This window comes from Stegostoma tigrinum, chromosome 15 (assembly GCF_030684315.1).
Source record: "Stegostoma tigrinum isolate sSteTig4 chromosome 15, sSteTig4.hap1, whole genome shotgun sequence".
NCBI classification, from domain to species: Eukaryota; Metazoa; Chordata; class Chondrichthyes; order Orectolobiformes; family Stegostomatidae; genus Stegostoma; species Stegostoma tigrinum.
The window spans coordinates 51952198-51979266 of NC_081368.1; the positions used below are offsets into that span (position 1 = coordinate 51952198).

General features: G+C 37.5%; 1 protein-coding gene across 2 annotated transcripts in view; it reads right to left on the reverse strand.

The window, feature by feature from the left end:
• Positions 1–27069, reverse strand: part of LOC125458941 (transmembrane protein 33-like) — a 140373-nt gene that overhangs the window by 77556 nt on the left and 35748 nt on the right. For both annotated transcript variants that reach the window (XM_048544792.2, XM_048544793.2), the window contains exon 6: positions 9503–9636. In XM_048544792.2, coding sequence (XP_048400749.1) covers positions 9503–9636 — 134 coding nt within the window. The remainder of the gene's footprint in view (positions 1–9502; positions 9637–27069) is intronic.

Below are 27069 nucleotides of genomic sequence, written 5' to 3' on the forward strand. Positions count from 1 at the left end.
CATTTATTGGTCATTCCTCGTTGCTCTGAGAAGATAGAGCTGGACATTCTGTTGAAACCATTGTTATCCTTATCACAACAGTGCTATTACAGATGGTGTTAGACAGGATTGTGATGAAAGATGAAAGAGAAAAGGTTGTTTATGTGTGAGTTAGAATAACGGTCTGGCTTGATGAGGGAAACTGGAAGTGGTGGGGTTCCCATGATGCTTCCTACTGTCATTTCTACCCTTGACTGAGTTCATCTTAATATTAATTATAGTTTAATATACTCTAATAATATAACTTTATATACTCTAGCATGAATCTTCTGCAGTGTATTATCATGCCTATTTAGGTTAAAGAAGCAGTGCAAAAATAAAGTTGTTGCTTAGCAAGCAATCCCGGACATGTAAATGGGTTCAAATGAATAACTCTTCCAGACAGTTGGAGAAATTATTGTATGTTATATTTTCTCTTTCCATCGAATGATGTTCTATGAGTCCAAGTACAGATAAGATGGCCTACCAAATCTGCCACACCGAATGCTAACCTGTATCATTGTAAAGACATAGTTCCAAGTTAGAGGCAGGCTTACAGGTTCAAAAGCTCAAATAATTCGTGACATACAATCCAGGAGGAGAATAGTTAAAATTAGAGGCTTTCCTAATTTGCTACACATCTCTTTTTTCCCCTAAAAGGAGCTAGACTAGCAGACTTGCCACCAATAGTTTGATCTTGATACAATAAGCTCTTAAAGATTCTAGTGTGCATGCGTAACATAACTAAAATACCTGGATACAATGTTTAACCACAATTGTATAACAAATATTGATCCAGTTTACTTCTATATTATGTAAACCCTCATGTAAGTTATTCCTATATTTTTGCACAGATTTTGAAGAAGCATACTCCAGAGGAGATTAACCTTTAAAGGTCAAACAAAATTTGATTATACATACCAGGGTCAAGAGGCCATTAAAAACTCCAAGTGGGATGAAGTACATAAATAGCATCAATAAACAGCATCAAATTCATTTATTTGTAATGTTTCAAAACTTGTATAAAATGAATCAGTATCAACCAGAGGCCATTTGAGGTACAATGCTGGAAAATACAGTATGTCAGGCTGTTAAATATTTAAAAAATAATATCAAATGGGTCATAAATTTGGACATTCAGCATCTGCAGTTTTTTGACTTTTGTATCAAAAATGTCATGTTGTATTGAAGTACTTATTACGATCTAAGATGAATTTTAACTGCAAACTCCTAAAGCATTCCATGGTGATAAAATTAGCTTTCACCAGCTCCACTCTCCCTTCCTAAGCTTCAATTATCATTATAGTATAGCAATGGAAAATTCCAAACCATAGAGAACATTAAACAGTTTTGGCAGAAACGCTGATTTGCCAAATGCATCTTTCAAAAACAGGTTCCAGCAAACCTACTTAGTAACAATAAGCAGTGTCTCCTTTATAGGTAGCAGCTTAAATAATAGATAAAAATTGTTCAACAGACTCGTATGCCATCAATTTGCTTGCAAGTTTAAAAAAAAGTGTTAATTTTGAAAAGATCAACAGTTCTGGAAATATGTATGATAAAAGATAAGAACAAGTATCATTAGCCCAATAACCACTGCAAATCAATCTATCATCAGATCCAGCATGTTAGATGGATTGATGGTTGAGCAAGGCAAGCTAATCCAATGAGTATGTAATTTCACAGACTAAGAAGGTCTTAAACTTGATTTATTTCTGAGTTAACTGAATTCAGCTAGGCTTGTGGTTACATCCCAATTGGCTGAAGCAATTTTGCTGAAAGTTGCTGCATTAAGATGATGATGCTTGTGCCTGAGCTCACTTAGAGGCTGAACTCTAACTGTTATATTCAGTAGAGGCTTACATATGCATAAAAGCCAAATACCTAATGCAACACAGGGCAAATTAGTATGATGGAATTAAATCACCTTCAGAAGAGAAAGGAAAAGAAAAAAGATGGCAGGAAGTAAAACGAGACAGCCTGGCAAAATATGCAGATAGAGGAACATTTTTTGAAACTCAAACCTTGAGTAAGTTGATGACCACCAGATTGCATTGCTCAAGGACAGAAAGCTATGTAATTCTCCCTTCCCAGAGCTGATCCTAACAAGGTGGTAATTTTCCAAGATCACAGTCTGGCCACCTGTGGCAAAACTTGATTAGGCATCATGCAAGTGTCCCTCACGTTTTGCATATCAGCATTTGTCACTAAAATTCACCTCAAAACAATAGTTAGCTCCAAATTCTTGGTATGCACACACAAGTGCATAAAACACTAGAAAATAATATTTCTTGATGTTTATCCTTTCCCTCCAGCTTTTGTTTCATTGTTGCTGTTTATACATGTTCTGCCTCATTATGATATTAACTTCTGTAGGTGGTGAGATGTCTTTTTTAATATTAAACAATAGCTCTTCTGGGACACTGACAGCAACTCTGGCCAACTGAGTGGCATGCTGGGAAAAATGGCCAACTGAGTAGTACGCTGGAAACTGGATCAGGCCAGAGAGACAGGTGTGCAAACTGGTTACCTTGATTGATTATATTGAATAGGTGTTAGTAAGGTGATGGAACTGAGATGTTAAGCGAGGAAGTTTGCAGCATTCACTGTCTAACTGAATCAAACCAGTTAGACGTGCGAACCATTCACCTCAAATCAACTATTGAATGGGTTGTTTGTGAGACAATGCTACTAGGTTTTGGGTGGAATTGTAGATCAGAGTTTCAGTGGAACTGTTTTTGAGACAGGTCAGCTCAATCAATCAGGAAAATTACAATATCCAATACTGCCTTTGTTAACATCCTTCCCGAGACAGAAACCCAATTTAGATTGTGTAACTAAATTATGCTAATTACATTGTTACATCAAACTGCTGTTAAGCCATTGTACTCTGAAGTAACCCGGATAATTAGTTAAAAGAAGCCACTCAAATCAGGAGGGGTCTCACACACACTCCAGAGAACAACAGGACCAAGCAGCAGGAATCTTGGGAGCAAGAAAAACCAGTCAATTCCAGTTCAACCATCCGTTATCAGGGAAGTATGAACTTTTAAAAACTGTTTTGGAAGCTCAAGGTGTTAAACTAGTGTGGTGGCATAGAATTGTAAGACTGGAGGGAAAGATGGGTTTTGTAAACTTTTGTTTATGTATATCATGTGCTTCCACATTAACAAAACACATCTCTGATAAACAACATTTAGTGTAAAACAAGTCCCATGAAACAAGCAGTCGATCAGACCACTGGAAAACAAAAGCTTACACTTCTCAGCCTCATGGACCCCAACTACACCTTGTTGCCATTCTGGGTTCCTCACAATGTAACTCCACAGCAGTAAGGTGCACACTAAAACCACTGTACAAGCTTCACGCACACGCACACTTTCAGCGCACCGTGCAGAAATTGTGTAAGTACAGACCGATGTAGGAAAATGTCAGGGATTCCTGACATAAAGCAACTACTTTTTTAAAAATAGGTAAATACTATCATTTTTGTTACACTTGTATGATTTTGAGGTCATTTTTTTAAAAATTACAATACCTTCAGCTTTATACGGGTGGCCAACAACAGTACAAAGAAATTATGAATATTTTTATTGACCAGTTTCCATGTACTAATGATGGTGATGATGATGATGACATCTTTATATGTTAAAAGGACTTTTGATAGTTATTTCTGTTTTTGGTACTTCCTGCAGTGTACAATGTCCTCGCTGTACACAAGGTAAGCTGTCACTAACATCAAAATGCATGCGATGATTTCTGCACAATGGACCCCAAAAGATGATAGCACTTTAGAAGAAAGGAAGGGGAAAAAAAAGGAAATTTTTCCTTAGGCTTCAAAATCTAATACACAGGATTGGGTCTCAGATGTTTAACTCAGTAAGCATCTATTCCAAAATGGCCATAGCAGTGTAGGTAACATGCTCTACCTTGTACCTCATTACCTCATTAAAAAAAAACTGACACACAATTTGGAGAAATATTACTCGCAGAAATGTCTTTAAAATTAGAAAAAAACATCAAAAATAGTCAAATTGATTATCATGAACTTATGAATGACCAGTAAGGTAATAACCCAGTTAACAGTCGTCACTTGCATTTAGATTGACGGTCAACCTTCCTGACTTTCGTGACAATAATTCCCAAGTGGTACAGCTTATTGACCAACTATATTATTCAGGAATGACTACTTTTAAGCTTAGGATTTACACCAAATGATGGATAAATGTCACATAAATGCTCATAAAATGTGGAAGAAAGAAATGAAGGGAAACTCATTTAATAAAAAAACGTTGTGCAGCAAATATAAATACAGAAGCTACATCAAGCTAAATGATTACATTTAATATGTTCTGGACAGGTGAGCTTTCATTTACTGTGTGTACCTTGAAGTATCTGAGACATATAAGCAACGTTCCCTTGGAGATGCATGACTGTGCAGCTGCTTTGAGAGTCTATAGAGTCCAATCAACCACTTCCTCTGGTAGTACATTCCATATAGGCACCATCCTCTCTGTGAAAAGTTGTCCCTCAAATCCCTTTGAAATCTTTCCTCTCTCACATTAAACCTGTGCCCTCTAGTTTTGAGCTCTGCTACGTTATAGAACAGGCCTTTTCTATTCACCTTATCTACGCCCCTTACGATTTTATAAAGCTGTATAAAAGATCATCCCCCTCCCCTCCTCCACAACCTCCTATGCTCCAGGCAAAATAGTCCCAGTCTATCCAACCTCTCCTGTGAATCTCTTTTGCACCCTTTTGAATTTAATATTATCCTTCCCTTGACAGGGTGACCAGAACTATACGCAGGATCCACATCCTCCCATCTTCCCCAAATCCCTCTATTTCACTCAATTAAGTTCCCTCCAAGCACTCCCCATCTTTATTTAGCAATATTTCATCGGTATTTCAGCATAATTGGGTCAAAATCCTAGAACTCGTTCCTTAATGGTATCAGTTGTTTGACCAGACAAAATGGACTGCAGCAGGCCATCACCACTCGCTCAAGGGCTATTAAGGATGGGCCGTACATGCTGGCCCCAGCCAGCAATGCTACATCCCATGATGAAAAAGAATTTAAAGGAGAAAAGGAGTTGAAGATCTGAGAGATCTTGGTCATGAACAAAACTTGATTGCTCCAAACATAAGCCAGGAGTCAAACTATATTTTGTTCCAGGAGTGTTGGATACTTTTTCATTTCTATGGAGATCTTATAATTATCAAGACCTAAGTTGAGTGCCATGAATAGCAGTCAACATCAGTCCTCGAGTACATAGTAGCTGTAGCCTACCACGGTAGAATATCTGAAGGCTATTAAGACATCAGAGGAAGTAAACAAAAAAAACTTTAGAAAATAAACCATAGAATTGTTTGTTTTTCTAGTTTTATCGAGCACAGTTTGGCAGACATAAAACATTTTTAAAACAATACATTCATATAACAACTAAAGAACTAGGAGCAACAGCGGGTAATTCAGCCTCTCGAGCTTGTTCCACTATTTGAAATGATCATGATTAATCTGTTCAGTTTCAACACCGATTTCCTGCATGCTCTCCCAAACCCTTCAAATCATGACTAAATACCAGATTATTTCTTCCTTAAATTTACTCAATGTCCCAGCATTCACCACACGCTGTTATAGTGAATTCCACAGATTCACAACTCTTTGAGAGAAGTAATTTCTCATCTGTTTTAAATCTGCTACCCCTTATTGTCAACTATAACATCTTCTGCCTCACAAGACAAAGTGTCCACCCATGCCTAACTTGTCAATCCCTTGATCATCTTTTTTAGCACAATTAGATATTCTTTAGAACAATCGAAATGGAGGAGTTTGGCAGTTGGAGGAGGAGGGCTGGATACAGTAAATTTGAATCATATAAAATTGTCTCATGAAATTTAGTTTGAGAAATTACCACATATGGATAAACATTCAACAGATTTAGACTTCCAGCTAAACAGGCAATATGTTTTGAAATTGTGCCTCAATTAATGGAACAAGAATGTGTCTACAATCTTTCAGACTTCTCAATCTCAAAGGATCATACATCACTGTTTTGTCATTCCTTATGCTTGTCAGAGAGGTTTAATCAGGTGAAAATACAAATGAAGATTACATTTTCGGGAAAAACGCAGGAGTTGCTGAGTTCTAATTAGTGGAAATATTACTCAAAAATACTGCTCAGTAATGTAGGTATGCTACACTTTGGTAATGTGGTGAAAAATTAGGAGCTTTACGCAGATTATGGTATCAGAATGGTCATCTGCAAGGTTAAATTGGTGAATTTACAAATAGTATGGAATACTGTGGGTGCAGTGTACTAGCAAACCCTATTTTTATCTTGTTGGCTGACTATTAGTGAACTATGTACTTTAGGGAATAATTAAGAGTAAAGTAGTCAGTCAATCTGCACCCAAGTGCTACCTCCAATCATTTAGACTGTAAAATTGTTCAGGGAAATTGCTGCTGATTCCTTCCTTCTGCCACAAAGATGGCTCAAATCAGTTGCAGTAAATCAATGTTCAAACAGTTACGATTAGTCACAAGACTGTTTGTTTTTCACGTACCTCAACCTCCACCATTTTGTCTCAAATAATTCACTGACCTATGCTTTTGCTTTCACCGGTCTTCTGTATTGTTTCTTCAGATATCTAATTTCTAGACTATTTAAGTTACTTATTCCACCTATGAATTATCTTAACTTGTTCATTCTGCACGTACATAACAATTAATTATTTTATCTTCATGATACCAGGATGAGACAGGGCTCCAAAGCATTACAAAACCTGTAACAAATCTAGACCCTGTTAAAATTCAACTATAGGAGGAGCAGACATAAATGCCAGGAATGTATTATTGAACTTTTTCAGTGTTGACATGATGCTAAATCCTGGAAACTGACCAATATAGTCAGCTTCAAAGCTGTTCGACAACCGATTTAGTGATCATATATACAAACAGCACCTTCACAATTAGAAGAGACAAGTGAGCTCAATTCCATACATTTACACAATGTAACTCAGGATTTACATTGCTGTAATTGGTCATTATCAAAATATAAACATAATTATCTTCAAGAAAGAATCAGAGATACTAGCAATTAAAAGGGAAAATAAACTTACCCTTGGAAACAGTTATCTTATAACCTCACTTACCACATTCCATATTGAGGTGTTAGGACTAGAAATGTTTTATTTACACACTATGATTGACAGCAAAGAAGAAAGCTGGAAACCACAGGAATGTATCAATGGACTGGTCAGGTGGGCAGAAATGTAGCAAGTAAAATTCAATGTGAATAAGTAAGGGGAGATAATGCATTTGGGAAGGACAAACGAGGCAAGAGAATACAAAATAAATGAGAAATGTAGAGGATTTAAGGACATTGGGGTTCATATCTACATATTCCTGAAGGTAGACACATGGATAACATAGTTAAGAAGGCATATAGGATACTCCTTTTTTTTACATTAAGTACCCTATTAGACTGGCCTGCCACCTCCAAGAGTCTGTGGACAAGCACCCCAAGATCCATCTGTTCCTCTGAGCTTCCTCATGTCTTGCCGTTACCAAAGTAGTACTCAGTGATTGTTCTTCCTTTCAAACTGCATCACCTCATTTATCAGTTAAATTCCATCTGCCACTGATTGCCTGTTGCAACGTCAGTGTAGCAAGGACAGTGCTGAGAAGGTGACCATGATCTGCCTGACTGTCAAATCTGTTTATATACTTCAGTAAGTTAACACCTCCCTCCTCACTGTCAACCACCCAGCCAACCCTTGTGTCATCCACAAACTTACTTATCAGACACCCCATGTTCTCATTTACATCATTTATGAATATCACAAACAATACGTGATTCAGGAATGAAAGCAGAAGTTGCTAGAAAAGCTCAGCAGGTCTGGCAGCATCTGAGAAGAAAAAATCAGAGTCAATGTTTCAAGTCACCAGACTTCTGTTTGTTGTTACTGATTTACAGCATCCCCAATTCTTTCGGCTTTAATAAGCAACCCAGCGCTGACCTCCATGCTAGGCTACCACATGCTGCACTCCAGACATACAAACAGCCTCCATTGCCACTTTGTCTCATGTCACTAAGCAAAATTTACCTTCTTTATCAGTTTCCCACGTGGAACCACGTCAAAGGCCTTGCTGAAATCCTTAAATACATTAATCACCCTACCATCCTCCAAACACTTGGTTATTTCCTTGAAAAATTTCACTAGATTTGTTAGGCATGTCCTCCCTCTGACAAAGCTTTTGACTACATGCATGTGCGGGTGCAATTAGATTCTGCAGAAACCTTGAAGTCAGGACCATGTCGTTCCGTGTGTGCCAGATCATTCAGCGGTAGACTTTTCATCCATGATTAATCAAAGTTGAAGAGGGTATGTAAGCATCTCTCACCATTGAATGTAATTTTGCATGCTGTTGTCAATCTCCCTCACTCCTGTTAGTAATGATGTCCATCCAGCCAGTCCTTCTGAGCTGTTTTTCATAGTGTTTATCTCCTATGCCTTCTATCATCTGGGTCTCACCTGCTTTTACTTCATATTCGTACATTCTCAATTTCTACATTTTCAGTTCAGCAAACGCCCATGAGCTACTGAGATTCAAGTCCACAAATTCACTGGTCTGTTGCTCTGTCGAGCTAATTCTAATATTTTAAAGATGTAATCTTTTTCTCTTCGGCCTTATCGAAGACTGAGCTCTTCTGTAGATTCAGCATCGGCCAACAGAAAATTAGCAACTACCTTGTAAGTTGTGAATGATTCTTTTAAATAACGTTGGTGGGGGACCCATCCCGCTGCTGAATGCATATTCAGCCATGCATGATTAACAGAAGCGATCCAATCAGCAGCGCTGGTATCAAATTAGCACAGCTCACCTGACTGACATGTTGATTTGCCTGATCTGCACTTCTATTCATGCCCACTGTGAACATGGTTGCACCCTCCCAATAATGCATTAAGCACAATTCACAACAGAACTCTTCATGTGTGCCATGGTCTCTGTTTCAGATATATTCGGGAGGTCAAGCAGCCAAAAAGGCGTCAAGAACTGAAATTTCACAATCTAGCTCATTTTAGATACTTTTCGTGTCATCTTCCAGTAAGTTTCAAATCAGAAACAATGATAATACATGCACACACACACATAATTTTTTAAGTAATCAATTATTGAATGGTTTTAAAAAAAGTCAATTCTTGTCATTTATGTTGTGGACAGTCTGCATGCAAACACCAGCATAGGTACTACTGTAAGAAGAACCAAAGACCATGTAAATATCTAAAATTGTCATGCACTTTATACCCTGTATAAAATAGATATAAGCTTCCCAAAATACCAAATGCCATCCGATACACATTGCAATAGATATTTTTCAGGCAAAGCAGTGTTGTTATTTAAAAACAAACTAATCACTGCTCTCAGGATTAAACAAGCTACAATAACAAAGTCATAAAGTCTAGATTTAATATTTACCCAAACAACATAAAGACAGCTGCAGGCATCAAGAGAATCTCATTGCACGCAATGAACTTGAACAGGCTCTGTTGGTGTGTTGTCATTTTGTCTAAAAAGGATCGCACCCATGGCATGGAACTAGGGCCAATGATCTACAAGAAATGAAACAAAAAAGTTGCTGACCGTATGTTGCCTTATTCATCACCCATAAAAGCAAAGCTACTTTCTATTCAGCAATGTATTTCAAAAATCTACAAAAATTTCTTGGTCATACACCTTTAATAGAAAGTCAGGCAAATTCACGATTTCTTTCTACAATTTTGTTACAGGACAGGATACTGCAAAACACCTTTGCGGCACAAAACAGTATGCCATCAAGACTATGCATTATTAAAACTTCACCTATTTTGTGTACAGCATTTTGCATTAGACATTTTTATAGGTGTTAAACATCGTTGTGATGTCACTACATGGAGCTAAATGTCAGATTTTAAGATTCAAAAGCTGAAAAAGAGCACCACGGAACAAGGTTGCCTTCAGAAAACTAATCGAGACTGTGTTAATTTCAAATCAATTTCATATTGCAACAATTTAAGCACTTACAGAAGGTAACACTTTTTGTGTAAAACACTCAACTGATTCCAGAAAAAAAGCAGAATAAGCTGGCCTGAACAAAATATATCACAGCTTTAGGCTTGACAACTTCACTCAAAAATTAATTCACTTTTAAAATGTGGTAATCAGTATGCTTGATCTTTAGGTAGGAAAGCAAAGACTGATTTTGAATTTTTTAAAACTTCAGGAGTATGTTGATATCAAAGTGATACTTTTGGCACAGTGCATTACAGTTGAAGTTCCCAATTATTCTAAGTGCAATATTTTTGAGTCAGTCACACCTTCATACTCCAGTTTACTACATTACATTTGTGGACAGGCCCAATTTGTTGATTTCAATTAACAGGCTATAAATTCCTGAAAAGCTTTTGTGTGTACTAATCTGGACGACTGTAAACAGTTTTTGAGAGACCGCAAAGCTAAATAATGGTGTTTCTTTTGCAAGGATATCATTGATTCAGAACTATCAAACACAGAATGCCTCTTCAACAAAACATTGTGCCAACTTTAAACACAAAACTACCCGTGCAACTGTCAGTTTAGTTTTTATTTTCTCATTTTAAATGTTATAACTGATTAATTGATATTATTTACAGTTAACATGATACTTAATAAAAATACAATTTATGAACATAACTACAACCTTAATCTTCAAGAAGGTAAGCCAACTGAGACACTGATTAAATTGATTGAAAACAAAATCCTAAACCTTTTTTACTGGTAGACTTCAATCTGAAAAATAGTATTTTAAAAAAAACAAATTTCTTATGTCATCTCATACTTTTAGATAAGCGGAGACATGACTTCGAAGCACAAGTCCATGTATCTCTAAACAAATTGCAAAAGGACCAACTTAATTCAGGTTGGCTAAACAAATACCCTATCTTATAAAATAAACACGATCCTTTCATAGCATTGATCACAATAACTCAAAAGGACAAACTACTTTGCAACAAGAAAAACAGAGATGTTTTGAATGAACAGTTTTAATCATGAATCCTTTTTTTAAAACAAAATTAATGGCACTTTTGCTACTGAAATCTTAATATCTGCACCACAAATACAAAAAAAAGACGAAGGCAAGAATTTGCTTTGTTTTAGTTACAAATGCTCTCGTTTCAGCAACAGATAAAGAGAGGTATGGGCAAATTAGATGATGCTGTGGAGATGAAACAGGTCTTTAGTGATGCATTCAACAAAGGACTGGCAACTTATCTTGTGGTCAAGCATAGCACCTACATTGCAAACTGTCTGATACAGCCTCACACACACACGCAAATGTTATGATCCCAGCTGAAGGCAATATCAAGCAAGTCAGAATCCAGAGACATGGTAAGCTACAAATTCCATTTTTTTGCAGTTTAGTTAACATGTATTGGCCAGGAACCAAAAGTAATAGCACGATGGGCAAGAAACAGTTCTAAAAAGAAAAACTGCTTGTGATTCCCGACTGTCCGTTTTTTTGCCCATGGCTCAACTCTTTGGGCAAAAAATGCTGCAATACCAGTGCTGCTACGACAATGTAAAGTTCATAACTTTAGTAACTTACAGTCCCTAACTGTGTGGAAGCAGGCTATTTGGCCCATCAAATCTGCAGAACATCCCACGCAGACCTACACCTCTATCCCTGTAACCCTGCACTCCCCATAGCTAATCCATCTAGAATGTACATCTCTGAAGATGACGAGCAATTTAGCACAGCCAATCCATTTACCCTGCGCATCCTTGGACTGTGCGAGGAAACCAGGGCACCCGGAGGAAACCCATGCAGACAAGGGGAGAACGTGCAAACTCCACACAGTCACGCGAGGGGGAGAAATCAAACCCAAATCCCTAGTGCTGTGAAGCAGTGGTGCAAATCACTGAACCACTGTGCTGCCCAATAATGGATTGAAAGAATTGACAATGACTCTTTCTGGAATAAATTATTTCCCAAAATGAAAGGGACAAGGAGAAACTGTTATAAAGGAATTAAAAGCAAACATGCTAATTAACCATCCCTGGGAAGAAGGAGACAAAGCAACGTAAACAGGCCTCTTCCAGGAAGAAAGTCACACTCCTTGATTGTCATAATCACCCATTTGCCACAAGGCAGCAGGTTAACAGCCAAAAAAAAAAGTGGATGCTACAAATTGGGAACAAAAACAGAAGTTTATGGAAAAGCTCAGAGATAATGGGAACTGCAGACGCTGGAGAATCAGAGATAACAAAAAGTGTGGAGCTGGATGAACACAGCAGGCCAAGCAGCATCTTAGGAGCCAAAATGTTGCTTGGCCTGCTGTGTTCATCCAGCTCCACACTTTCTGGAAAAGCTCGGCAGGTCTGGCAGCATCTGTGAAAAAAAATTCAGTTAACCTCTGGGGTCTGGTGACTCTTCCTCAGAACTGATGATAGCTGGGAGAATGTTGGTTTATGTGCAGAAAATAGGGAGGGTTCGGGGTCAGGAGTAAAACAGGATAGGGCCCAAAGACAGAAGAGCAGTTGGGCAGACAAAGGAATTAATAATGATCTGGCTGGGAGGATGAATAGTTGTTAATGGAGAGTGTTAGCAATTGACAATAGGTGGTATGTAATGTCAGGCTATATGATAAAAGGCCGGGTGTGTGGGGTACGGGCCTAGGACATGAGAGAGTTTAGGCCCTAAAATTAGTAAATTCACTATTGAGTCCAGAGATCTGCTGGGTCCCCAAGTGGAAAATGAGGTGTTGCCCCTGCAACTTGCACTGAGCTTCACTGGAACACTGCAGCAAGCCAGGAGACAGACATGTTAGTTAGAGGAAAGGATGGTGCGTTAGTGGCAAGTAACAGGTAGCTCAGGGTCTTTTTTGGCGAGCAGAACTTGGATGATCTGCAAAGCAGTCATCCGGTCTACATTTTGCTTCCCCAATGTATAGGAGATCACATTGTGAACAGTGAATGCAACGGACTAGTTTCTGGCATGTACAGGTGAAGTCCATCTGGTGCTACAGCCAAAGAAATGTCAGTTTTTGTATCAATGGAACTTGCAAATATCCTCTTCAGAAGTCAATTTTTCTAACTATCTATGTTTGTGCAATTCTGTCTACAATCCTACAGTCGTGAAATTAGATGGGTCTTTGTTACTGTATTAATTCTGGGATAGGTAATTTCACAATAAATGAGAGCTACCTGTTTTTGTTCATCTCAGGTTGGCAAGATGTAACAAGTGGACTGTGACAAGCATCAGTGCTGGGGTCTCAGCCATCTACAACCTGCATCAAGGACTTGGATGAAGGAACTAAATTTATGGTTGCTGAGCTTGTTGTTGGCACAGAAAGATAGGTAGGAGTATAGTTTAAGAAGAGGATCCAAGGAGCTTGCAAAGGAAAACAGGGGGTTAAGTGAGTGGGCAGGCTGTGTAAACAGTGTATAATGTGGGAATATATAACTCGGGCAGAAACAATAGGAAAAACAGCATGCTAATTAAATAGTGAGAATGCATAACTTGGAAGTAGAAAGAACTGGGTATCCTGTATGAAAGTTATAAAAAAGTTAGCATGTATGTAGTGCAAGTGATTAGGAAGGGAAACTAAATGCTGTTTTGCAATGCAAGAGGTAAAGTAGGATTATTTACTTATGTTGGGTGACGGCAATTTTGCATCTAGGTTAGTGTGGTATATAATTTTAGTCTCCTCAAGACAGGGCAGGTATTAGAACCAGTGTAGCGGAGGTTAAGGTGACTGATTCCTGGGAAGATGATGGTGTCACCTTGAGGAAAAAGTTCAAAACATGATGCCTCCGTCCATTAGAGTGTCGAAAAATGCAATCTTATTGAAACATACAAGATGCTGAAAAAAAAGTATCTCTTTGCAGAGAGAATGGAGGAAAACAAATTTAAAAATAAGGGTTCTTCCATTTAAGAGGGGGAGGAGAAGAAATACTTACACTGAGGGCGATAGTCTGTGGAATTCTCTTTCCTGGATAGCAGTGCAGGGTGTATAATTGAGTAGTTTTGAGACCAAATAAATAGATTCTTAACTGACAAGTGAGTTAAAAGGTGTAGCAGGGGACATGAGCATAAAGTCACAATCAGATCAGCCATGATTTTACCAAATGGAATGGCCATTCCTAATCCATACTTTTATGTTCCCATGTTTTCAAAAGGACGCTTTTTTTAAACACGCTTGTTACTTTTCTGGCATAGAGGTCTTTTTTGTTTGAAAACCAGTTGTTGCAAAAATGTAGGACCATATTCCTGAAGTTGCTTTACTTGAACATTATCATCACTTTTGCAAAGTTGCCAGAATTCATAACAAAAAAAAAGGAATGCCTATGTTGTACTTGAAGAATTAGAAAAAAAAATCACCATATTTAGTCTGATCGATGTTACAGAGTGTGTGCTGATTAGTGGCGTCTGGCTACATTCGGAAACCATAAAAAGCAGTTTTCAATTTATTTACATATTCATAATGCTCCTATTGTTACCATGTGGTAGTCATGGAGTGTTCCATAACAGAGCAATCAACATTCAGCTAAGGCTAGAAACAATAACTGGTAGATTGCACACCTGAGTACAGACAGGTTTATCTGAAAGCACACAATTTAGCCTTCTTCTTGCACCTTGAATTTTGCACTTTGGCCGTCTTTTAAAAAAAATCAAGGATTTGTGTTCAACAGTGTTCCTTTTGATATATTAAAAAAAAGTTTTGGCTTAGTTTGAAGAGTACATATTACATATTACTGATGGCGAGAGCAGGAAACAAATCCAGAACTTTCTTTAATTACAAGTACTTTATGATTATATTTCACAGATTAACCTTCTATCCAAATAGTAGGGCTCTGGTGCTGCAGTGGTAGTGTCCCTCCTCTGAGCCAGGAGGTCCACACTCCAAGTCCTACTTGCTCTAGACGTGTGTTGTAGTGTATTTTAACCAACCAACTTTTCAGATATCTCTGTCAAAATTGTAGACAGAAGAATGTCAAATGAGTATTTGTTAACTGCTCATCAACTATTATTACAATAGCAAATTCTAGCCTCCGGAAGGCTGACCACCATCTAACAGAAGAATAATCAGCTAATGATGCTTGAATACAACATTTATTGGAGCTTAGTTCTTCAATTCTGCTTCAGGAGTTATTAACTTACCTTAGTCCCTTCCAAAAAGGTACTTAAAAATAAATTATTTATGGAAGTTGGTTAGATTAGCATACCTATGATTCAAAGCTCCCCCAGCGATAAGGGATGGCAGTGCCAGTAGCAGCAGAATCTTCAAGATGGCAGCACCAGCAACGTGACATCTGCGGCTGAGGTGGAACCTGGGACCCTGTGGCCTGGCAGTGGAACCAGGGACTTTTGGTTGCGGGATGAGTGTGTGGGTTCAACGGCATCAATGAGGTGGGCCCAGCGGTGAACAGATGGTGCCTAAAGTGGGGTGACTCCTTATGTTGATGGGTCTAGTGCAGACAGCGGCTAGGTGCCATTATGGACTGGGTTGAAAAAAAATGATGTTCTGAACTTCTTATTCCTTTATTTTTCTAATTTAGTCCTGTGATCTATAATGCCAGACTATTTATTTCTTAACTTTTGTAATTGTTTTTGTTCCCTGAGAATTTGATCTTTGGATCTGTGCCTTGGCACCTTTGTACCGCTGTAATGCTCAGACCACAAGCTTTTCACTGTACCTGAGTGCACGTGACAATAAAGCCAATTGAGTTCATTCACACAGATAGCATGGACATTTTTAAAAAAAAAACTATCAAAAATACTTCAGTCTTTTGTGATGGAAACCTAAAAATGTTGCAGGTCTTCCACCAAAGAAACGGAGGCTGGAATTTATGGACACAGGATTCAGAATTGCTTATAAGTTACAGCAGCAGGTTGCTGGTTTTGCTCTAGTCAAAAGTTGCTGTCAAGCCTTGCAGAGGCCATGTCACTTGATAGGTAAAACGCTATCCTTCCTTAGCTGGACTCTCTCTCTTCCTACAGTTTCCTCGTTTCCCAGACTCACTGACTTTTTCAAAATGTGTGCTAAGACCACATCATGTAGGATCAGAAACATAGAACATAGAACATAGAACATAGAACAGTACAGCACAGAACAGGCCCTTCAGCCCACAATGTTGTGCCGACCATTGATCCTCATGGATGCACCCTCAAATTTCTGTGACCATATGCATGTCCAGCAGTCTCTTAAATGACCCCAATGACCTTGCTTCCACAACTGAAACATGCAGTCAGATTCTCAAGTTTGCTTTGCCATTCAATTAAATTGGGACTGATCTGATCATCTTCAGCTCCACTTTCCCACCTTATGGGATCCTAACTCTGATTGTGCCCATTGGTCCTAGATTCTCCACGGGCAAATAACTTCTCCACATCCACACTGTGAAACCCTCTAGGCATCTTGTATATTTCAATCTGCTATCTCATGCTTCTAAACTCCAATGAATACAGGCCCAACCTACTCAACCTCTCCTCACAGCACAATCGCTCCTTACCTGCATTTAACCTAATGAGTATTCCCTGGACTTACTTCAAAGTATATCTTGCCTTAAACAAGAAAACCAAAACTTTTGACAGTATTCCAGGTGTGGTCAGACTAGTGTCTTGTATAGTTTTAGCTTATTTTTATACTGCAAATGATAAATGTTCCCCAACACCCCTGGTTTCTGTTAGTTAAAATGGGTTTGAGGTTCTTGGCTTGCTGAGCTGGTTTCTTGTTTCGCAGACATTTTGTTACTGTGCTGGTTAACATTCTCAGTGCAGCCTCCAATGAAGTGTCGTTGTGTTTTCCTGCCTGGTTTTTAAACTCTGGGGTTCATTGAGATGAATTGCTTCACTTCTGGGTTTCCTTTGTAGTGGAACGTATATGGGGTCGAGTTCAATGTGTTTATTAATAGCATGCTTCGTGGAGTGCCAGACTTCCAGTGCCTGTCTGTGCTTAGCTTGTCCCAGGATTTTGGCGTTGTCCCAGTTGAAATGGTGGTTCTGCTAGGAAAACCGGAAGTTAAGCAATCCATCTCAATAGACCCCAGAGTTTAAAAACCAGGCGGGAAAACACACTGATGCTGCATTGAGGATGTTACCCAGCATGGTAACGAAACATCCGCAAAACAAGAAAACCAGCTCAGTGAGCCAACCAACCTCAACACCCACAACCCAAGCTACAAATCGACTCCAAAACCTGAGTGAACAGTTTTGTTTTCCTACCCCCCACTCACCACATTAATGGTTCCCGATGACTTAAACATTTACATACAATAGGATTCGAGCTCTGGTCATTTGAATCTCTTAACTGAATGGGCTTCTCCTCATCACCATTCTGTGAAATTGCACTTTGCAGCAAGATGTTTGCAGGGCTACTGTGACCTAGCAGCAACCATTGAATTCATTGGAAATGTCTGGCAAAGCATCAGGCTGCATCAGTGGGATGTTCCCAAATGGTCATTTGCATTTTATTGGAGTTGCACAAGATGACTGGTGGCTTTGGAATTCTGTATTTGCAGTATCAATAGGGGCAACAGGTATCTGCAGACCCTACTATTGTACAGACAGGCAGACTAATGTCTAGTCTTGTACCAATTTCACATGTGAGGGGAAAGAAGAGATGGCTCTTACCTCAATGCCAAATTGATTAGCTATCTTCCATCTCTGCTTATAAAAACAGAGCCCAACTTCTATAAGTCTGCAGGTATGCCTGCATGGGTACAAATTTTCAAAAGCACAAGGAAGAGGAACGAGGGATTAATATCTGAAGAAAACGCACACGTTTCAAAAGATGACTGGGTATACAAAATGGGACAAAATGTTTAAAATTTTTAAATGCCAATTCTAAAAGGGCACCAGCTCTGAGACAGTAAAGTTCCACTGGGCATAGTCAAGTTTTACGTATGAATCTATTACTACTTTCACTACACATTGAGAACTTTTACAGCCATGACTCATCATTCATTATAAAGTAGATGATGCATCATGAGGGGGAGCTGCCAAAGCTGTTATGCCTGTATGAATCTCACAAATAGTAAGCATAATCTAACTAATTTTAAAAGTTTAGTGATGAAAGGAAAATGGTGATTGTTGACAAAACAAATAGAGGGATTGTTATGAAGAATGCACCCATTAATGATGAGCCCCAGCTAACTCAGGCTTTGTTCAAATTTTAAACGAGGCAGATGACTGATTAGTCATGATATTGCCCTCAAATGAAAAACCAAATGGTGTCACCTCTTTTATTTGGCCGAAACAGGTGTATTGAATTTACATGTTCTGCCAGCAAAGAACAGGGGGCATGTGCATTCATGTATACAGCTTCTAGTACACTGCACTGTTGAACCGGACTTTCCTAAATTGGTCAGCAGCATAATTATTTTGCACACTTAAGGTTATCCAGCAAACGCTGCCCAACTGCAGAAATGTATCTAATGTTCAAGAGATAAAAGAGGAACACCAGACGCTAGAGAATCTGAGATAACAAGGTGTAGAGCTGAACGCGCACAGCAGGCCAAGCAGCATCAGAGGAGCAGGAAGGCTGACGTTTCAGGGTCTAGGCCCGAAACATCAGCCTTTGTGCTCCTATGCTGCTGCTTGGCCTGCTGTGCTCGTTCAGCTCTACACTTTGTTACCTCTAATGTTCAATACTTGTTTTGCAATCATCAGCATTCCAGGAGTAATCTAAGATAGACGAAGGGTTTCTCACGTGACTGAAAGTCACCAACAGTGGCTGTCTTTCAGCCTTTCGTGAATTTGTGCAATATACTGTATTAAATGATCACTGTAGCCATTATCTTGCAGGATGACTTTGACACGCCCTATTTCAGCATCAATTCTGCATGGTGAACAAATGTCTCCTGTCATATTTATGCAGTTGCTGATAAGGTGACTCAGTTTGTGGCATAGACTCTTGAGGTACAGTAATAGTGTCCCTTCCAAAAAAGGGACTGGGTTCAAGTTCCACCTCTCAAGAGGTGTATCACAGTAGGTCTGAATTAGATGGATTTTAAAAATTTCTATTGTTTGTGCAACTGCAAGACCCACCCAACATGTTTACTGACCAGGGAATATAGGTTCTTAGTAGACAGTAGGAAAGATCCGTTGGCCAACATCTTAATGAGGGCATTGAGAGCAGGGAGCTCATTCGTCATTCCATTCAAATGTGAATTTCAATTCAGAATGAAAGTCTATTAAGGCATGCAAGAATTTCCTTAAATGCAGCTGTTGATCCAAATAGAGCAAACATATTATCGACAAATTTGAAGTACAGAAAGCTAGGTAATGTTCCAACAAAGAGATACTTATCACAGAAAAGTGCAAAGTCATTTGCAAGAGCTGGACCTAATAGAACACATGCCAAGAACACTTATTTTGGCACATCATGGTATTAATAAAATTGAATATTCAAACAAGCTCTCTTTTCTCAAAGTCCTAGTTGGGGAAGAGGTGAGGGGTGGTGGGGGTGGCAGAAGATGGATCTTTCCACAGACAAAAATTTGCCATTTTACATCTACATATCTTCAGGACTTCTAAATGTTCTATCAGAGTGACAAATAAAAATACACAATATCATATTTAAAGGCAAACATGTCCTAGATTATTTAAGATACAAAGAAAATATATTCTGAGCAAGAATGAAATTGCTTACACCAAAGGGCTGCCTATCTGTAGGTCATTCTATTACTTTAAGATTAGAGCTATAAAATACCCATTTTCTCTTAGGAAGGGCAAGTAAATTTCAAGCTTCAGAAAGTAATAAAACTTGTCCACATTTCCTGAAAGTGAAATTAACTTTGTGTCAAGATCCTATTAGAAGTGATTTATGAATGAGTGACAAGAATGTTACAGAAAAATGTTAATTTCCACTAAACCACAGTGCACACTGCAGTGGCTACTGAATGGAGAAGAAAGCAGTAAAATATCTACTTGCTCAGTTGAAGGCACACCTTTAAATGCCTGCACTGTGGGAATTCTCTTTGCTTTACCAATTGTCCTCAAGCACATCAATAACTACACCACAACATGGCAGTTAAATATCATGAATGAACATGGGAATATTTTTAAAAAACAACTGTAGTTCCTTTAATCCAACACTTATTAAATAGGTTAGAATCATGAATATGACATTCCATGCAGTTTGGGAGGTATACAACTTCAAAGCAGAAAGCAAAATCTCACTATCAAAACAAACAGCAAAGATGAAGATTAGAGAAGATGGTGAAGTATTGAAGTTCAACTTCCATACTATAAGGTCATGCCTGTGGAGGCGGCCTTATTCATTATTATTACCATGAATTAATATTTGAAGCAAGATATTTAATAGAAGCAGCTAAAAGCCTTTAATGTAGAATTTTGACAAACAGCATTAAATGAATGGAATGAATGCTAAGTATGAGGCTTTGTGCCAAATGCTGTTTAAATAGCTTGCGCTGAAACAATATGAAGATTAAAAACGTCTCCTAAGTGACAACAACACATCAGAAAATAAAATTAATGGGGTACTTTCATTAGGAGAATTGCATCTCCATGTGGTTTCTTCTATTATATCTAAAAATCAGTGGTACAATGCCTCTTGTGTCACAACAGGCTTTTAGGCAAATCTCCAGCATCTCAGCACACCTCTGTGCAATTCAACCCAATACTGCTACTCTCTTTAATGAAAATAAACCACTTGTTCCATCAAGCTATGTCCCTCTTATAACAAACAAAATCTGATAAAAGAAAATATGCTTTCATCTAAATGTTTTTGAATCAATTATGTCCTGGAGATAAAAAGAAAGCTATCTTTGCAAAATAGGTTTCTGATATACTCAACAACTGAATAAATACTAACAAAAGGCAAAGAACTTTCCATACCACTTTATTACAATTTATTGAAAGCCTTTTTTTAACCTCAATCCATATTATGATTAAATCATTTGTCAGCACATCAAAGAATATTTCATCCTTGTAAATTAGGCTTTCCAACTACTTGTCATTTTTTCCACTGACTATCTTATTTAAACTGTACAATAATTTATGAGGTTGCATCTTCTGACTAAACATGACACCCACAATTTTAACTTACTGCACTGTTCATTGTGCATCAAAGCAAATAGAGGCAAGAAAAAATACAACTTTACTGAATTCAACTGACACATGAAGTACACTGTTACCAGATGTTCATGTACAAAATAAAGTTGTGATCTTTAATAATTTCTTCACTTTCTACTCTATGGTTACTTACAATTTTATCTCAAGGGCAACACAACATAAGTAACACAGGCAAAGTTGAACAAAAGAAATGCAAATCTTTTACTTGCTTACTTTTGCACAGAAAAATCCATAAATGCAATCATTTGGCGAATGAAAAAGGTATCACAGAAGGGAAGGAAAGGTTAAAAAGAAATTAAATATATCCATCTTTAAAGTTATTAGCCTACTGCCATATAAAAGTAGAAAATAGTAAGGAAACACGCACATTCAAATTATTTAAAACTAAAACCTACCTGCAATGTAGGTATAAGTTTATTTTAAAGAGTGCCATGTATTATTAACTGCAACTGCCTCAAAAAGGAATACAAGTTGGACAATCAGAATACTTGGTGAGGGCAAATCTGCTAATTCTTTTCAGAATCAATTACTGGAGTAGTGTTAAGTCTTAAATAAATAAAGCACAACATAAACACTAGTTGACAACAATGATAATGGATCAGATATCTTTTGTAAATCTTTAGCCACTGTCAGAATACCCCAGGTGGACTGATTTCATTCAGCCGAATGAAAATAGTTTACATATTCTTTAAATACCCAGATGAAAACACAGATTCAACATTTCTGCAAACTTATCCAGTAATTAATGTAATTGTAACTAAGCACAGTGTATTTTAGCTATTTCTTCCAAAATGTGGGAAAACATGCAAAAAAAAATTGTTCATAATTAAAATAAAGAATTCTAGCAGCTATTACAGAACTTAATTCTTAAGTTAATGTTTGAAAGTAAGTTTCTATTTGAAGACTTCAGATGAAACATGCTCACCCCTTGAAGAACACTTTGAAATGCAACTCATAACACTGAGCGCTGTGTCTGATTATAAGAAATTCAGTTGAGATTTTATATTTTGTTAATTAAAATGTTATCAACTGCTTACCACATGCAAAACTTCAAAATATGGGTGAGTAAAGCAAACCTTTACAAGTCAAAAAAATTCAGGTTATCTGAAGCACAAGTTTGGTAAGAAGCACGAGAAGATCAAGTACTGAACACTGTTGCTACCTAGTGGAATTTCAATGCATTTCAATTGGGTAATGTGAAGAGGTTGGAAAATTCTCTGAATTCCCACAAGAGGGAACTCCCGATCTTAATAACATTCCAACACAGATTAATTACAATAAAGCTCATTACTAAAACATTTCTCAATATATTTGTAAAACTTGGGAGGTTTTGTGTGGGCAAATACATCCAAGGAGAAATAACAAGGTTGGAATCTGGCTTTTCAACCTGCTACTTGAGAAGTTAAGATGGCAATACAAACTCAAGAGTGCAAACTGTGCTGCTGTAGTTGCTGACATTAAACAGAAATGATGATTGGGGGCGGTGATGAAAATTTACAGTTAGAAAGAAACAATTAAGGTATGAAATATTCATATGGCTACCTTGCAGAGTGGAAGTATTTCCCTTTTGTGGACAACAATACTAGGAGAACAGGAAGGTAAAAAGAGGAGAATAACTAAAAATAAGTACTGAAGACAGAGTGACACAAAGAATTGAAACAGAGTAGAATGTTAAAGGAAAAAGCAATGAACTCAAGAATGTTAAATAAAACAAGAGAATGATGAGGTTAACAAACTGGTAGAAACGTAATGCAAGTGCTATCCAAGAGAAAAACAACCAGTAATCAAAAAAAAGTGAGCCATATGAATAAGTCATATGGAAAAAGACCAGCTTATCCATTAAGGATATTAAAATGTGAGGCTGGATGAACACAGCAGGCCCAGCAGCATCTCAGGAGCACAAAAGCTGACGTTTCGGGCCTAGACCGTTCATCAGAGAGCTTTTTTTTATGGATAAAAGAAACTGGGATGAACTCTCTGATGAAGGGTCTAGGCCCGAAACGTCAGCTTTTGTGCTCCTGAGATGCTGCTGGGCCTGCTGTGTTCATCCAGCCTCACATTTTATTATCTCGGATTCTCCAGCATCTGCAGTTCCCATTATCACAGCTTATCCATTAAATGTGCCTCTTTGTGCTATAGTCTCCAATGGTCTTCATCCACAATCAAAAGATATCATTCTGGGAGTGGCGAACCATCAGATACAAATGTGAAGAAAAGGTGGATTATTTCAGGGAAGAATTAGTTTGCCTCCTGCTAATAAACTTCCAGCCATCTTCTCATGTGGTACATTCTGGCCTCTTCGAAGCTGACAATGACGTTTTGTGATCAATGAGCAGAATGAAAAATTCAAACATAACAAAATGAACAAGATCTATCTTATCTTGTCATGAAACAGAAGCATCAAAGGCTCAAATAAAATATTAAGAATGCAGAAAATTAATCTCAATGAAACAAACAAATTTAGACTAGTTGATAGAGGCTCCAACTTACTATTTCAAGCTGAGATAACAATTGCTTAGTGTGTGTAATGAGGCCTGTTTCCCAATTACGGTACCATACCAAAATATTTCCAAAGATAAAACCAAATCAGCAAAAAATTCAAATAGAAATTTAACAGTTACTCGAGTCCAACTTACATATAAATTTTGAAAATGCCAATTTATACACGCAGAGCACATTGCTGTAACTTAAAAACAGTTTTTATAATGTTGGGTTTTAATGTTTATTTGCAGTCCATTGAAAGTTTCACCACAAACAATAAATGTATTTTGCGGTAATATTATTGAATCTTTAAAATCTCACAACACATCCATTCACTAGATGGAATATTCAGGTTGACTCAGGAGATCCCAAGTCTAGATTCAAAATGGTAATGTGACCCTTTTTCCCTGTCCCCCACTCCATGCATGTACAAGTGAAATGTACAGAAAAAGCTTGCTGTGTAGTAAATGAAAATTAGTTGAATTTCTTCACTTAAAAATTAGGCAAGATGATTAATTAACACTGAAGCCTGGTCTTTAAAGGCCTCACGGACTGCACTTGCAACAAAAGAAAACTCATTTCTTTTTCATGACTTGGAAAGCCACTCTCACCCTTAGGCAGTGGCTAAATATAGTTTACTTTGGGGGGAATTTTATAATTCACCAAAACAACAAATTCAAGTTATCTTTATAAATCTTTCACACAAGTAACAGGCTTTTAAATGATGCTATTCACATAATGGTAGAGTACACGTCAACACTTTTTCAGGCAAGTTAATCATAAAAAAAACAGGTGTTATATGAATGCAATCTTAGGTTAATACGAGCTCATCATTCCAAGCCTACAGTATGTCTAAAGGCTCTCAAATGACAATTTAAAATCAGAGCCAAACAACCAACTTACGTAATAATTTCATTTTGTAGTAATTCTGCAGAGGCGATATTTTTAAAGAAAATTCTATATCCACATTATTAAGCTTGACAGTTTATAGTTAATATGTTTATAATCTTCAGAATGCATGAGAGCTCATGCTCAATTTCAGAAAACACAATTTCAATTAATTATAGCTGGGTCAGAGATGTCAAGCACAATATATTCTGGGGATAAATTCTAGGGTGTATACGGTTTCTGGTATTCAAGGATAACAAACACAGAAACAAGGGGTACCAGTTAGATTTTCAACTAACTCAGTTGACATTGAACTATAAGATAATGCGGTAGGGTAAGGAGAATTAAATCAGATGACTTAAAAGGGGAGGCTGGGAAATTAAATTAAATACAGGTTCAGTGCGTCATCTCAGGAAAAGAAAGTCTAATTAATACCAGTTTATTACTTGAGTACTGAAGGAATTCTGAAAGTCGCTGATTCACTTCTCACTAGTTAGTCGCAATGAAGCAAAAATTCACAAACATAGAGTGCTTTGCTGCATTTTCAAGTTTCTTGAGCCCAGTCAAGGGATATGATACAAAATTGGTTCCATCAGGCTGAAACACCAGCACAGCCTTTAATTCAAAGAAAAAAAAAATTCAGGCAGCATGAAAGAAGGAAAGAAAGGGCTGATTTCTATTACCAAACTGAGTTATAAAATAAATTTTCGAAAAATCCATCCCTTTTAGCCTTTGAAAAGTTAAAATGCAGGGCAACCTTATAGTGGTACATAAAATATGAAAGGTTAATTGAGGAAATAATAACATGCCCAGCCAGTGATACCTGAATGAATGTTTTTAAGAAGGTATGAGATATTTAGATTAAAAGTATTTCTTCAGAAAAATAATATATCCTTAAAGTGTTTGTGTCATTGTATGTGGTGTGTATAAAGTTGGAGATTTTGTCTTTGCTTCTGAGGCAGCCAGATGCCATTATGGGAATATGAAATTTTTGGTTTCTCCAGAAGATTTAGGCAAACTTGCAAAGTGAGATTCAGTTACAACTGTCTTGCATAGTGAAATTTCTTGCTGTATTTATGAGTACCACTGAAGAGAACTGAGACTAACATGGAGGACGGAGCTGTGAAAGAATTCCCCTTTTCATGTGCATTCAAAAATGATAAGTATGTGGTGGAAGGCATGACTGGAAGTTGGATAATGGTTGGATTAGAGCACAAATAAATAACATGGCTGGTGTTCTGAAAGGAATAATTAATTCATAAACTGTGAAAAGCTACAAGAACACGATGCAGATGATGCTGATGCAAACCAGTTGTTTGCGTAGGTTAACACGCTGAAATTATAGATAATTGAAGCCAAGACAGTTAAACAATCCAGATAGTGAAATATCCCTCACATTGCTTGCATAATAAATAGGCAGAAAATAGAACAGGCAAATCACATGAAACAAAAACATTGTAATCTAATCTTCTCCTTAGTAAAATCTCTTTAGTATACTTCAAGTGAAGAGCAAAATCCTTAAAAGCGTCACACTGCAATAATGCAGAAAGTAGGGTTTTTTGGACAGCACTGAGCCAGAGACTATATCACATTTTTGGTGATATTCGTTGAAGGGTAAGTGTTGGCCAGCTTCCTTCTTGAATTACAACCATTTTAAAAATGTTTAATGCAGTATTTTATCCAAAGGATGGCATGTCTGAACATGCAGCCATCTTCCATACCTCAATCCTGCAAGACACTTACCTTCAATGTCAAAAAGGTTAAACAAGCATTTCATAATTCTTACCCAGGAAGCAAATTCCAAAGTAATGCATTTGGGATAAATTATGTCCTTTGATATGCAGCTTATTCTAAATGGTTAAACTCAAACTTGGGATCCTTAAAAATTGTTGTAGTAACTGCAGATCTCATGAACAGACCTGTATTGAAAACTGTATTGCAAGCTTAACGTTTAATCAGAGGAATCCCTTTGTATTAAAAGTCATATCACTATGTTTAAAAATTGAAAGGCTTTGAATTTTATTTTACAAACATGCACATCAGGATTTGTTAATGAATAAATCAATTTCCACTGAAGGACAAACCTGACAGTTATTAAATCATACATCAAGTCTAAAGTTGTCACTTCCCAGCGACTGCATTGACAAACCATATACATTTGTTAAGCATCTGAACAATACTGAACAAAAGAGATATACTGCCGTTTTATTTATTCGGTGGAATACAAGATGTAGGGCTGCAATTTATCAAGGTGACAACTAAATCTATCTTGTTGTACCTATTGCTATAATAAGAGCGTGCTGAGATCAACAAGTCTTTTCTTCAAAATTACTGATCTGTAAATTGTCCTTGACTGTTGTGGCAAATAAAAATCACCTTCTGCTGTCAATCTGGAACATGGCGACATGACAAACATTTATACACCTACAGAGAAAGAATTGCCAAGTGTGGCATTTTTAAAACTATTCACATGATACATTTATGATACAGCAAACAGACAACAGTTTAAAAGCAAACAGGATATTTCAAAGGCCCGTGACGTGATGAGTATAATCCTGTT